The sequence below is a fragment of the Thermobia domestica genome, chromosome 4 (assembly GCF_964235325.1).
Source record: "Thermobia domestica chromosome 4, izTheDome1.hap1.1, whole genome shotgun sequence".
Classification (NCBI taxonomy): Eukaryota; Metazoa; Arthropoda; class Insecta; order Zygentoma; family Lepismatidae; genus Thermobia; species Thermobia domestica.
The window spans coordinates 57,250,518-57,265,977 of record NC_137457.1 but is presented as its reverse complement, the minus strand read 5'-3'; the positions used below and the strand labels follow the sequence as shown (position 1 = coordinate 57,265,977).

General features: G+C 34.7%; 1 protein-coding gene across 1 annotated transcript; it reads right to left on the bottom strand.

Moving 5' to 3' along the window:
- Window positions 1-895: 895 nt before the first annotated feature.
- LOC145683312 (uncharacterized) lies at window positions 896-12,048 on the bottom strand. The gene is made up of 7 exons (XM_081754668.1): window positions 11,756-12,048; window positions 7,349-7,515; window positions 6,913-7,089; window positions 5,534-5,676; window positions 3,312-3,378; window positions 2,207-2,369; window positions 896-1,659 (listed from the first exon to the last, which is right to left on the bottom strand). Exons 1-7 carry the CDS (start codon window positions 11,892-11,894, stop codon window positions 1,430-1,432), a joined length of 1,086 nt encoding a protein of 361 aa, XP_081610794.1. The 5' UTR covers window positions 11,895-12,048; the 3' UTR covers window positions 896-1,429.
- Between the last annotated feature and the right edge of the window lie 3,412 nt (window positions 12,049-15,460).

The window sequence follows — 15,460 nt, the reverse complement described above, 5'->3', positions numbered from 1 at the left end:
GCTTCATTGTAGTATATATATATATATATATATATACAGGGATTCAGGCTTCAAACCCCTTCGGAAACTTCGTAAATCTTTTAAAATATTTTACCTTGTGTTTTGTCTTCACCAGATAAACATTGACAGAAAGTTAACCAAATTCAGACCTAAATATTTCTGGATGTGCACTTTCTATGCAATCAAAATACTTTATTATGAAATACAATGGAAGCGAGTTTTGTGGTGCAGGAACACCGTGTGCGTGAGTTTGCTAAGTCCTCCAGTTTTTACTTCCTTCACGTCATCTTTTTTATCCATTTCATCATCGTCGTCTCGTTTGGCCTCAGTGCATAATCGTCAGCCGTTGAAAAAAAAAAAGTCATTTTAACGTTCTTACCTGTCGAATACCAAGATGCGTATCACACCTAGAACTTACCGTTATTTTAAAGCAGCCACAAAGAACAAAGTAATTTAAAATGAATTTCATAGCACTTAAAAACCTTAAAATATTGAAGGTCGGAGGAAAATGAGACCCTATTGAAAAAATGTTATAATTTCTGTTAATATTAATATATTTTCATGGCACAAAATGTATTTTACTTTATAAGTTGTAGAAAAATTTAACCACATTCTTATGTTTATTGTTAATAAATAGAAAAAATAAAAAGATAACGCTTCTCGAACTGGGGGCGAGCAAAGATAATAGAAGGTTTGTGCTAAACCAAAAACGCGGTCTTTTTACACATAGAGCAGGTTACTGAGTCAAAGTTTTAAAAAAGTAAATATAACTGAATGTCAACCAGGTTGAGTGCAATGAAAATACATATACCTTACTGAATATTCATTATAGAAATTCAACAATTTTCAATAGGAAATCTGATAGCAAATACTAAATAAAAAAATGTGAAAGTGATACATTTCAAGAACTTTATTTAGAACACTCAAAATATCAGTTACAGACACTTTTTTGAAGTTTTACAAAAAAAAATTAACCGAAATTAACGGCAACAGTAACCGAAAATTTCTCCAAGTGTCTTTCACCAATTAATTTCGGGAGACGTATACAAAAGTCAATTACAAATAAAATTCGAAGTGTAAAATAAAGTAACGAAAACACCAAGTATAAGAATTTCAGTTTGGAATATGGATGAAGCGATAAAACTTGCATGTGAGCCTTGTACTTTAATCCGCTTGAAATGCTTTCATAAAAATATCAAACTACAATACCTTCGAAGTTCCATTTTGTGCAAAGAGCAATGGGTTCTTTTAATGTCACTTTTTCGTTAAATTCTGAAAAAATAACATGCAAGATTTTTAGCAATAGGTTATGGGACATTGAGAGTCAAAAACGATGGTGTGACGAAGTGGCGTGTAGATATATTATTTTGTTGTACGGGCATATCCTCTATCTTGTAACATCAAGCGTTTGTAACAGTTTCACAAGTAATTAACTTACCAAATTGTACGATGTGGGCAGTTTCAAAATAGCACATTCCTCAAAAAATGTAAACACCTTCTCTCCTAATACTGCTCTTTGCCGAATGGCTCTACTATTCCTCCAATGGATTAACATTTCTTCACTTGGTCCACAATTATACTTCAACCACTGTTTGCTTTCTTCTGCAGCCCGGTAATCACCTAATGGTTGATTTTCCTCTGTCACGTAAGCTTCAGTATCTGAATCGAAAAAAACGCAATCACATCATAAATTTTATACACCCATCGTATTTTTAAAACGTTTTCCAATTATCAATAGTGATAATTATCAAATTCTTCTAATTGATAGTAAATCTTACGAAAAACTAAATCTTAAAACTTCATAAGAGCAATCTTGGTATACGTCTGTCATACAGTAATTACCGAAACTTTCAATGTGATCTCCTATCTTCTTCAGCAGCCAATTCCAACATCAACAGCAATTGTTTTAGATCACATTACATGTAAAGAATTTGCTGTTAATGTATAAGAAAGAGGCGCTGAGCAAGATGGGATTTCACCTTGAAAATTTAGACAATTATTATACGACAGACATATAACAAGACGAATCAATGTGAAAATTTTTAATCATGAGTCACTTAAGTTCTTTTAAGTTAATACAACAACATTATATCTACCTACACATATAACTATTGTAAAATATGTCTTCATATAATAACTCCTTCAAAAAAGGGAACAATGGTTATACAAAATCTGATTTAGAGTATGTTTTTCAACTTATTCTTACCTTTCTTAGTTTCTGTTTGATTCAAATTACTTGATGAACTGTAATATTTTACAATCCCTGTCTCTCTCAAAATTTTCCTTCTGTTTCTATATTTGTCAACGAGCTTTCCTTTCGCAATACGCTGGTTACGTCCCTCAGTTTTCGGAGCCACAAAATATATTTCCTACGGAAAATACGATTATTATGGTAACTTATTAAAATTTGCGTTTTCTGGCTTTTAACAACTTTGAGGAATTTTCTGAACTCCCGAAATTACTATATTTCTGACAACTAAACACTCTTTACGTGTCACTATAGGTACTATTACATCAGTTTACATTCAAAATTACTTTTTATTAATGATTTGTAAGTTATACAAATAAGAACAGCGTTGTATTGTACCTCTAAATATGTGTGTGATTTACTAGTATGGTCTTCGTTTCCTCTGTCACCTTCTTCAAAGACGGTTAAAAATTGCTGGCTGGCTAGGAATTTTGGGACGTCAGCGAACAAAGTGAAAAAGAACATTGAACCATACAAGTAAATTGCAAAAACGTAACACACAAGATAATACTATTTCTATTCAAGTTATGTATTCCATAGCACGTATCAATAGATAACAATACACTTTCTATCGTAACAATGTTAAAACAGTTCAACAATTCGAATGGTATTGTACAAAATGGTTTATTCAAGGCTTCTGAATACACGCATCTGCCTCAATTTCAAAATTTATTCACAAATTTCATGATTTTCATACTATATTCTATAGAAACTTTCAATACCTTAAAATTATTATTCTTACCAGACCAAACTCTGTAAGAAAACTTTACCCATTATGTGGCCTTTTCTCGTGGTTAAATAATTAATGTATATACCTTCGATGAAATCTTGGGTTCGTTTATCGGTGGGAGCTCATGTGATGCAGACCACACATTGAGCTATAGGTACATGTCTCAGAAATGCTCGCCAGAGAAAGGGACATTACACTCTACTCACCAACCAACCAATTTACTCATTTTCTGTTTGAAAATGTGTAGTGTTAAAAAGGACTTATAAAAATAGTCAAACATGACCAATAATGAAAACCTTGTTTTAATTCAATCGTAGAATGATAAGAACTTACCTTGTTTTCTGTTGGAAAAATTTCCTGTAAGGTGTTTGCTATGGTTTCGAAAGCAGTATTTGATATCCTAATATGAATACAGAGAAAAATATATGTATTAAATATATACAATTTCAGTACTCATATATAATTACTGGTTATGCAAAAATATTACTATCACTACAAATACTTGTATTACAAACAAAATTGCAGAGAAAGTGAACTTCTGTATACTGTAACCAAAAGCTACGTTATAGAAAGTGAGTTCATATTAGGTCCATGTTCCTCACCTCTTTCTACTCGTGGGACAGTCTAAATTATGCATGACTACATGGCATACCAAAACGTTATTTCCCTTCAAAATTTATTATACGATACTATTAATACAAATTCATACTGTAATCAACGTATTATTATTATTATTATTATTATTATTATTATTATTATTAAAGAAATCGAACATTGCATATATTAATAAATTATAAAAATGAATGAAAATCTATTGAGACAGAAGAGGGCAATTGATTTGAGCTCTACATTCCTGACCGACGGATTTCAGCCTTTTCTCTTTGACGTTTTAATTTCAAAAGTCTCAAAGCCCACTTCACAGAAATATGTAGTTGAAAGTACTTTTTGCGATTGATTGTCGGCTGAAAGGACAGTTCATAAATTTCACTATTAGCTGAACCCAGGATTACTGTCTTTGTAAGCAACATTAATTACATTTCAGCTATTGCGTGGAGTTTCTTGACCTTTGCGATAAGCTCGGATACTTTACCTCCCTGTATTTTTTTTCTCAGAAGCACGTATTTTTGCAGTCATTAACGTCTCCGTTTTTTGATCCAAGAACCACTGCAGTTGATTTGGAAATTCTTAGTATATTTCCAGTATAATACGCTGAATTCAAAATTCAAAACAAAGTTGAGCGCCACATACGACTGCATACTTTGAAATTTAGCAGTCTGTAAACAAGGGCGCCGATTTCTCTGTAAATTTGGGGGCCCATTCAGATGCAGAAGGTATATATGAGGATTTTAAGACAAATTATGCATTCAAATTATGTCAAATATTCTATGTTCATAAGAACAGTGCTGGGGCTCACACGAGCTTTGGGAGGGCCCGGCCCTCCTAGAATCGGCGCCCTTGCCTGTAAAATATGTTGAAAAAGCTAAGTCTTCTTCACTAGTATAATGGAAAGAGTGCACAGAAACTAGTAGATTAAAATCGAAAGAAAGAAAGAGAAAAAAAAGGATAGGGTAAGTGTTTTCTGGACGTTATTTCATCCGGAACGCCTGTCGTAATCCACAATTACCTGTTTTCTCTTACACTTTTTCGACCGAGTGACCCCAGCGGGAATCGAAGCCGGGACCGCTCGCACAAAAGGCGAGAGCGTTAGCGACCACGCCAAGCGTTACCACTGTAGACTGAAGGAGATGGTGATGATGAGAATGAATGAAATGGGGGAATAAGAAAGTTGGCGGAAACGGGAGAACCTCGAAAAATCCTTGTGCACGGCGTTTCTCCAACACAAAACTCACTAGCGCAAGCTGAGATCAAACCAAGTGAGAACTCTGCACTGAGCCATTGCGGCCCCATAAAATACTACTGAAAATCAATTAGTGTACAAGTATATGAAGTACAGTAACTGGAACTATCAATAATAAATAATCGACAAAAAATTTTTAACAATGCGTAAACACTTGCGTCACACCTTTCACCTTGCAGGAGCACACTGTTCGTGAACCATTGTAACAGGTATATCCTTCCCTTGCACTAGATAAAGAACTCATGCCATATATCACAAAGTTCACTTAAGATTACATGAATCTTAAGCATTTTCTTCAGACTGTCCTTACACAAGTTATATCTTTTGTCCATTAAGATGCATTAGACACCTGAAAACATCTTTCAATATTTACTAACACCATATTTGAGGCGCGTCATCAGTTTGAAATTCATATTAACATCAATCATGCGTCCCAAGTGTTTGGTTGGTGAACATAAATTAATCCTGTTTGGAGGCAAGCGTTAAATTCTACACCTCAAACTGCATTCCACAACAACCGTAAGCAATATGACTTGAATTTTCATACAAAAGTGACAAAACTAAAGCAGCCAATACAATGATAAATGGACAATGATCACAATAAATGATATTTATATACGATTTCCTGTAAAAAGGGTAAAATATGGCATATAGTATCACTTACTTGAATGTTGAAATAGCTAAAAGATATACTTACAATCCACACCATAACTCCATATAATGATCTACTATAATGGATACAATATGTCTCCTTGCTTTTCCATCCAACTTATTTTTATCTTGGTAAGATTTTAAAATAGATGTTCCCAGAGGAGACTGGGCTAATATATCTCTTACAACCTATAATACAATTATACAGTTTTATGATTAGTCTTCTCTCAAATCTCTTAAAAGTAAATAGTATATTTCTATTTTTCTCAAAACGATGTACTAGTTTCTACAAACAAAGAGCTTAGGACCATATGCCTGATTTTTTTTTTTTTTTTTTTTTAATTGCGATTTCACTATTGTTAGGATTCTTGTATAACTCGTTACTAGTTTATGTTCAGAAGTTTGCAAAAATCGAGATTAGACGGTAGTAAACATGATAGTGTTCTTACCTTGACTAATGTTTTTGTACTTTTTTTTTCGGAACAACACATATATTACCCCAAGCCATTCAAAGATAGTTTAATGAAAGCTTTTTATATGTTCCTCATTGTTTCAATGTGATGAAATATCTATAATTGTGAATGGAACATAAAGAACACGTATTAGTTTCTGTCACTTAGTAACCTGACATTATTCGTATTACTACCATAATTCTTCAAATATATCTAATATTTCGAGCACAAGTTTCGAATGTTTATCGTCAGGGAGGTTTTAAAGATCACGTTGTAGCTGGCTCATGATGTACTTCGGCATAACAAAATACTTATGAGAACCTATGAATAATTACTTTGCTACTGCTGTAGTAAATCATAGCATGTAACGATCCAGCTACGTGAAGTGATGTAATCTTTAAAATTTTCCTGAGGATAAGCACTCGAGAATTGTATTCGAAGTATTGATGAATTGTAGCATCTGAGTCAATCCACATAAAGTGATACAACACTGGTTGCTCGACCATTAAAAAAAAATCTTTTTGTGCAGTTGCCTTAACATTTTCGTAGTTCAAAATGAACATTATTTACATTCTAGTACTTTTGGTTTCCATATGGCAGCCATTTTTGTTTTAAAATGCACGCTGATTTTTGCATTGGTAAGGGTTTTTCGTTAACTTATATTACTCAGAATTTATCAAACCTAGGTTCGTGAACAGAAACCATTTTATTCAGAAATGAACGAAATGATGAATGTAGAAGGTGAGAGGAAACTGCAGAACACCGAGAAAACGCCCAATCTGCACGAGCTGGGATCGAACCACGGCAACGCGCTACAACGTAATCCCCGTGGCCCCCTGTTTTACGAGTTATCGTGGACTAGATACACGAAGAGACACATACATACAAATGCCTATGGAGTCTAATGATAGAAGCTACGCTACACTCTCTTCAACTACATGCTTTTCAGAGTTATAAACATAGCAATTCTCACCTGAACGTTAATTACTTTCTGGAAAGGATTGGTATCAACCTCTCTGGTTTCTTCTGACACTTGTTTTTCTTTGTTTTCAGGAGAACTAAGCGAACTCGTTTCACTTATCGCAAAAGACGTGATTGTACTGCTGCTTTCCTCAAAATTTTGTAAGCTACTGATATTCTCAAATATTTCCTGTGAAGAAAGTTCAATTTCTTAATAATTTCAATAATGTGAATACAAAACGAAATTTTAGATTCTTTAATATTTGGAAAATAATACAAAATACCAGGTGGTATAAGTTATAGTTATTTGTTTACAATTACTCGAACAATACAGGGTATTTAAATCAACCAATGTATATGCACCCATTTCATAGTCGTGTCTTGACTTGGTGCTACTACGAAATCGGTACTAATCATTTCTAAACAAAACATTTTATATACTACAGTACCTGGTCATTCTCAAGTCCTACACCTATTTCCACAGGTGAAACAGTCAGAGATCTCTTATAGTTTTCATATTTGTTGAGAAATTTCGCTCTTTGTCCAATCTTCGGAAACAAATTTTCTATCATCGTATATGTAAGCAAGGGAAATGACTCATCATCAATTTCTTGTTCTGTAAAATGATAATTGCTTCAGTAAATTTCTCAGTAATCAATTAAACTAAACAAAGCAACTCCTTTGCATGAAACGTTCTAGAATGCACTTGGAAGATTGATTTGTTTTGGTTATTGAAGTTAAGCACCCCTTTTCAGCAGCAAGGCTATATGAGGTATGGGCCTACACTTTAAAGTCAAATCCGAGCCACCGCTTGCCCTGAAATCGAACCCGGGATCCCATGCTCCAAAGGCGCGCGTCTAGCCACTCGACAAGCGGGGAGAGTACTGCAGCTGAAAAAAAAATGTCCCACCGGGAATTGAAGCCTGGACTCCTTGATTGCAAGGTGAAAACTAGACGCAATTAACACAGGTCGTGTGAAATATGAGCAAAACATCACCATAAATATCAGCGAACTTGAGATTTTTTTTTTTTTGCTTCAACCTTTTTTTGAACCTATCTAGTTTAAACCAGACAATCCTGCTGGGAAGGCACCCTATATTTAATGAAAACGCAACGTTGGCAGTACAGCATGCTGTTCCCTTGGGCTCTCATCCTATCAACAATGCAGCGTTATAATTTCATGTATTTTCTAAGTTTCCTCAAACAGCAATCTGCAAGTTGATTGTGCCACTTATGCGTGTTCTTACTTTCTGTCCGAACAGCCTACTGGACTGGAAATGATGGTTTGTCATTTAACATAGAGGGCTCCTTACCAACGTAGCTCAAAGGGTTTGTGCGCTTGCAAAGATTCTACCACTTGATACTGCTTTTCATAGTTTATTTTATAAGAAATAAACTACTGAAAACCTGAGTTGACTTGTTGAAACCAGCATGGTTTTAACTTTTTTCTACAAGAAAGAAAATGGTTTAACCCCTTCTCCACAAAATAATATGAATGGTTCAAAGAACGACTGAATTCAACGAATAATATCGTTAATCACTTCTCTTATAGAAATGCAAGTTAAATTACATCGCTGTATTTGACTCGGTAATCTAACTTGGACTTAATTAGATGTTCCGTATTCTGTAGCGTTTTGACGTTCCCATTTATTTTAAAAATGTGCATAACTCTGTACACTAATGTCTCTGGTTTGGTTCTGTATTTTTATCTTTCTGAAATAACTCTTAAAATATTCACAAGTATGTAAGATCAATACAACGTATTTTTAAAAAATGTCCTATGTGGAAGAGATTGTGGCTGGTAGCCTTTGTAACCAAAAAAATCTGGGTTCAAAAATGAAATCTTTGAGTTTTATGTCCTATGGGTATTCCTGGTAGACTAAAGGATGATGAAGAGAATAAATGAAATGGTGGAATGAAGAAAGTGGGAGCAAACGGGAGAATACCAAGAAAACCTACGCACCAGACGTGAAGTTCCAGCACTGAGCCCACTGTCACCCCAATCCTGGATTCGAGTCAAGGTGAAGGATGATTTGTTTGTGCAAAGAATAGTGGCTCATATCCAATTTTAAACTGCAGGTCTCGTCCTTCATTACCTCGCTGTTGCATGAGGGCGTTAAGGTTAAACGAAGGTATATCTATCAATGTGTAACATAAATGAATAAAACAAAAAACTCTATTTGAACAAAATAATAATGGCTGAAACAAAAAACTTTAAAAATCCTCTGGTCAACCTTAAAAAACAATCGATTATAATTAGATTTATTATTGCCCCTAGGTACAACAGTTTCTGTTAGGCTACTTTGTACGTACACATGATGTCGGCTTTTTTTTAATATATTACCAAAATGATTTGCTCGGTAAAAAATTGCAGTTGTATTCTCTCAGTAGCTGCAATATCACTGTAACTTTTACAATACGAAGCTGAAATACCGGTACTTAGGAACAAAATTTTCCATCAGCATAGTACAAACAGTCAAAGTACAGTAAAGCAAAATATACAACGTGTTTCTGGGTATGTAACTTCCTATACCAACAGCATAACAACATAGACAAGTCTCAGCTTAATTGACTGCCCTAATCGCACAGTTTAAGAATAGGCCAGCACAAATATTATAAATTCCAAGGTGCCTTTCTTTATATATACTTTGAGGGAACTTTATTCTAATGTAGTATCAGGGTTCATTCGTGAGTTGGCATTACTCGAGCATACGGTTCTACCAAATTTTTACACTTACTTTGCATTTTAAGATTTCTTTTTGCAGAACATGCACTTAATGAGGATCTAGTGCATAAACCACGAACCAACTTGTGCTAGGTGGCCATTAAAAAGTACGTATTAAAAAGAACTAACCGAGTCAGGGCAGGAGGTTAGCAGGCGGCCCAAGTGGAGCAAGCGAGTGCGTCCGTAGGGAGCAGGCGCGTCAGCGACTGGGGCATACTCATAAACGAGAATAGTGGAAACATTCACAAAATATCCTCAACAATTTTTACGTTCAAAAACACTTAAATAATCACAATAATTCTTACCTTTAAAATGGCTTCAACTGCGAGAAGAAATTCGTCTGTTCTGAATTTTTACTTCTTCTCCACACTTCGCACAGTAGATTTTATGCCTCAACATACCATGGCGCTCTTTACCGCACAATCCTTTGTAACAAAATCGTATATTTGCATTACATCCATCACAAACGTCCATTGCTAACACGAACAGAACATTCCAGCCGTTTATTTCCACGTTCTTCGCATTCTTGCATTCTTCCGCTTCAGTAAATAGTTACGCTTAGAATACGTTCACTGCCATTCAAAATGTATTTCAATACATCAGATGAAAAAATGGGTTTACTCGAGCAGACGGTTCTACCCAAAACAAAATATATAGGTAAAATAAGATGTCAGTGGATAGCATACTGAAATACATTTTGGATCGTAGTGAACGTATACTAAGTATTACTATTTATTAAAGCGGAAGAATGCAAGAATGCGAAGAAGGTGGAAATAAACGGCGGGAATATTCTGTTCGAGTTAACAATGGACGTTTGTGATATATATACTGCGAACATATGCTTTTATTACAAAGAATTGTGTGATAAAGAACGTCATATTTTACTCTTTGCAGCGTCATGGTATGTTGAAACGTAAAATCAACTGTGCGAAGTGTGGAAAAGTAAAAATTCAGAACAGACTAACTTCTTCCTCGCAGCAGGCCATCAGTATCCTGGAAAGAGGAAGCCATCTCGTAGATAAGAATTATTACGATTACTTAAGTGTTTTTGTAGTAAAAATTATTGCGGATATTTTACGTATTCTTCCACTATCCTCGTTTATGCGTATGCCCCATGTCGCTGACGCGCCTGCTCCCTCCTGACACACCTCTTGCTCTACTCGGGCTCCCCTGCTGCGCTCCGGTTCTGACTCGGTTAGATATTATTCGTGCTTTTTAGTGTCCACCTAGCAGAAATTGGTTCGTGTTTCATGCACTAGCTCCACATTTAGTGCATGTTCTGCAAAAACAAACCGGAAAATGTAATAAATGTGTGAAAATGCGGTAAAATCGTTTGCTCGAGTAATGCCACAGAAATTATATTCATGATCATGAACTCTTTGTGGGTATATAATTAACTGCGTGTCTTCAGCGAGGGAGACCTGTTTCGATTCCTAGTAGGGATTCCTGTGGTTCTGAACCCTCGTAAAGCTGCAGGTCAACATCTCAAATAGCATCACTGCTGAAAGTAACTTTTTTACCCCAAGATTTTTTGATAACTTGGTTTACAACCAGGAACTTGTTTACACATGAAACTTGTAGAGGTAAAGTTCCGTGTAGTTGCATGCTCCTTTCCAGAATGCCGTTTTAATGGACTAGTGACCACTTTTATTTAGCAGAGAAGAACCTACACTAACCTATGCAAACTTAATCTAGTAATGAGATACAAAGAACATGTACACAATGTATGCATGACTGTCATATACATCGCACATTAGAGGCACCGTGTTTACCTACACACTAAATACTTTAACATCTCGTATTTATTCGTTTAAGGAATCCTACATTTCATGGTTTCAAATAGAGTCTGTCAATTGATCCTATCCTGTGGTGTTCTTAACTGAGGGTTTTGAAAGAGAAATTCCATCATATCATGTAGCTATAAAAAGCGGCAATCGTAGTAGACCTACTTTGCTGTTCCACATATAAGGACATATGAATTATATACCGTTCAGACGCAATAAAGTAATTGTACACGAGCTACCACATATAACACTTACGCCAAACACTTTAATTAATTGTTTTCATAAAGCATTGAGTTACAGCATTTAATTTGTTTAAATACTTAATATTAAAAACATATTCCTCCTACCTGCAAATTTGGGTATAGCTTCTGCGAATCCCCAGGATAGTAGTTTTCTTGCTATCAAATTGTTTGCTTCACAATTTGCTTCATTTTCTTGATTACATATTACGAGCTGATGAGTTTCTACTCCAGTCAAAGCCGCCATTTTTGTTTGTTTACAGAAACCAAATGAATGATTTATTAATGGTTAACAACTGGAATAACCAAATAGTTCAATGAATTCTGTACTTTGTTTAAACTGAACAAAGTCGCGTTTAAACAAACCAGCTTTTTTGCGTGTTACAAAGCAGATTTGTTAATCGCAGACAAAGTTTGTTCTTCTGAAATAAAAAATAAGTTAAACAAATGAAATTTGTTACATGCAAACACGCACCTTGAGGCTGTTTTTTCAGTGTAGTTTATACCAAGGATGGTAACTGTTAAGAAGTTCTACGATAAGATTGACGCAGACATGTGATCAAAATAGTGGGCTCAAAATTTAAAAATAGGCAAAATATAATCTATGACTTACGGTTCACGAGATATGGCTCCTTAAATCTCCAGAAATTGGATTTTTTCTCCCATATCTCGGAAACGGTAAGAGTGACGCTAAAAATTCCACCACTTTCTCTGATAGCTTTTGATGCTCTAACGAATAGATTGTTCAAAATTGAAAAAAATCGCAAATAACGCACACACACACACACACACACACACACACAGACACACACACACACACACAGACACACACACACACACACACACACACACAGACACACACACACACACACACACACACACACACAGAGACGTGGAGAATTCAGTGACGAATTTTTCAAGTTCGTTGAAAAATAGCCAATATCGGTTGGGGGAAAAATTGCATCTACGTATGATTTTTTTCTCTAATGTCTCAATTTGTAGTATAAAAGTATATTATAAGAGGCAGAGTGTGGATGCAAGGACAGGGGGCAGATCTTGTAATCTTGTAATTGAATAAACTCGTTTTTGGCCTAAAAATAAACACAAGCTTCATACAGTCAGTGCTGTTATTAACAGGCTCAGCTCTAGGCAGTCAATTCCCTTGACACGTTGCTCCAATACAGACATCCCCACCAATAGCTGATTATTTGTAACACATTAGAAGACTGTGTGGATCTGTTGTGGTATGAGCCTGATCTTGTTACGTTATAATCAAGATGTAGCTGAGGGGGATCGAATCTATCCGAGCCTAACTATACTGTTTCAGAGTTCGTAACCTATTTAACTACATTTTGGTAAACATAAAGAAGGTTCCCATGTCAGCTTCTCCCAAACATGTTTCCCGTCACTGGATAGCACTATGAATTATGAAGCGTTATCTGTTCAAAAAGCAAAATCGAGTCAGGTGCGAATAATCTTTATAATAAAATTTGACAGAAAAAAAATACATAGTAACCCGTATGTGATACTACACGTACTCCTAGACTCTATGTAGTACTGTAAGAATGTTAAAGAAATCCCTAGAAGCTTATAGATGCATGATTATCATTATTTTATATAAATTTCAATAAGTTTTCGGTAAATCAAAATATTTCAATTATGTTTACGATTCTTAACCGTTATGTATTCACCAATTATCAAAAAAAAAAAAAAAAACACGGATTTGGGCGATAGAGAGTTTATTATTATGCTACTCTTTATTCTTGTTAAAGATTAAAAGGAAAGCGTCAAAATACCTGTATCATTAAGCAAAAGTTATAGAATACCACCGAATATAGTTATAAAAATTTCGTTTAACAACACATTGTTTCAAACCACAAGCATTGTTAATTTAATTAATGTATTAGTAATGATTTTTTTTACAGAAAATGAAAATGAATTATTCCTGTCCTTTATTTTTCTGATTACTATCTGAATCCAACCAAAAGTGTCTCGAATTCTTGTTACCATGAATGTTAGCATGGAAATTAATAAAGGACAGGAATACAATTTCAACAAGTAAGCTCTCTGTGTAGCAGTCTTAAAAATAATATGCTATTTTGTTTTTTCTTCTAAAAATAACAGACATAAAGCAAATCTTAGAAATATAATAATAGCTACAAATTGGCTCTCTACATGTTAAGAATATATTATACTGTAAATAAAGTAATAGGAACATTTTACTTCATTTGGTGCATAATACATAAAATTGAAACCTAATACTATAAAATAAAACTGTCTCATGAACTTCCGAATGAAAATTAGGGATGCGCACCTGACAAGATTTGTGGCTGTCTCGTCTCAAAAATGTGTGGTAAAAGTGATGTCTCGACTCGAAAAATGTATATTTTACTATTGAAAGAGCCGTGTCTCGACACGAATTTTGTCACAAAAATCCTGTCTCGATTCGTCTTGTGCGCATCTCTAATGAAAATTCTGAATCTCCAAAGATTTTCTTACGGATAATCCTTGGGATTCATCCCTGTTCAGTTTTTACTAATAGTATACAGTATATGTATATACAATGATGTAAGTTAATAGCATATACTGACATGCCAGAGGCTGCGGAACCGTCCGGGCTGGTAGGTTATTGCTCGGTCAATATTTAGGGAGGTATCAATTTAAAAATTCACGATGCATTCAGAATAGTAATAGGAATCATTTAATGAATAACTATTTTCAGTTTCCCGTGAAATGAATTATTGACAAGAACGTGACAATAAAATAATATTCTGTTTTTAAAGATCATATGTTTTGCTTTTGTTTTTCAGTCATCATCCCTACCTCCGAATAGTTGTCCTTTTCTTTCTTTCTTCAGTTTTACCCACTCAAAAACTGTGTAATTCTGTGAAATAAACTAGAGTAGAATTACAGAAGCATAAGCTGTGTAGTTTGGCTTTCGCTTTGTCATTTCTCTGTTCCCTCCTTTTCCCTGTTGAGCTCAGTATCCAGAGGGAGATTGACCACACATGGACACATAAATGAACAAGAAAGGAAAACTTCGGAAATAAATTCGTTCGTGAGATCATTTCAAAAATGAAAATCTTTGAGTTTTACGTCCCACGATTATGCCGATTAGGCTAAAGGAGACGGTGATTATGAGCAATGAGTGAATTGGTGAAATGAAGAAAGTGGGAGGAAACGGGATAACCCCGAGAGAACCCACGCACACGGTGTTTGTCCACCACAAAGTTCACTTGGCGGGAGCAGGGTTTGAACCTGGGACCCCATGCACCAGAGGTGAACGCTCTACCACTGAGCCACCGCGGCCTCCGAGATCATTTCAAATAATAATAATAATAATAATAATAATAATAATAATAATAATAATAATAATAATAATAATAATAATAATAATAACGTAAATTCTACATAGTGTAGTTTACGCTTGAAATCAAAATTATTTAATACGTAATGCAAACTTAGAAATAAATTAAACACAACCCTTTTGCACTCCATTCGATAAAGTAAATAAAATATATGTAACCAAAAATAATGTGAGCATGCAAAAAAAATCTAATCTAGTCGACATAATCTTCCCAAAATTCAAATTTTAAAATAAATAATCATTAGTAAAAATTAGCTATCCTTTCCATTGAAGTTTGAAGGCGTGAAAATGATTTCGAGAAGATGGAAGTTTTTGCGATTATGTGTGCGAAAGGTTAAGTGAAGGTTAAGTCGAAATGAGATCACCGTGAGGTTGAGTGAGTTGAATTGAATGCGAATGAGTGTGATGGTGGACTAATAATATAAGCATGAGGTTGAGTAAGTGTG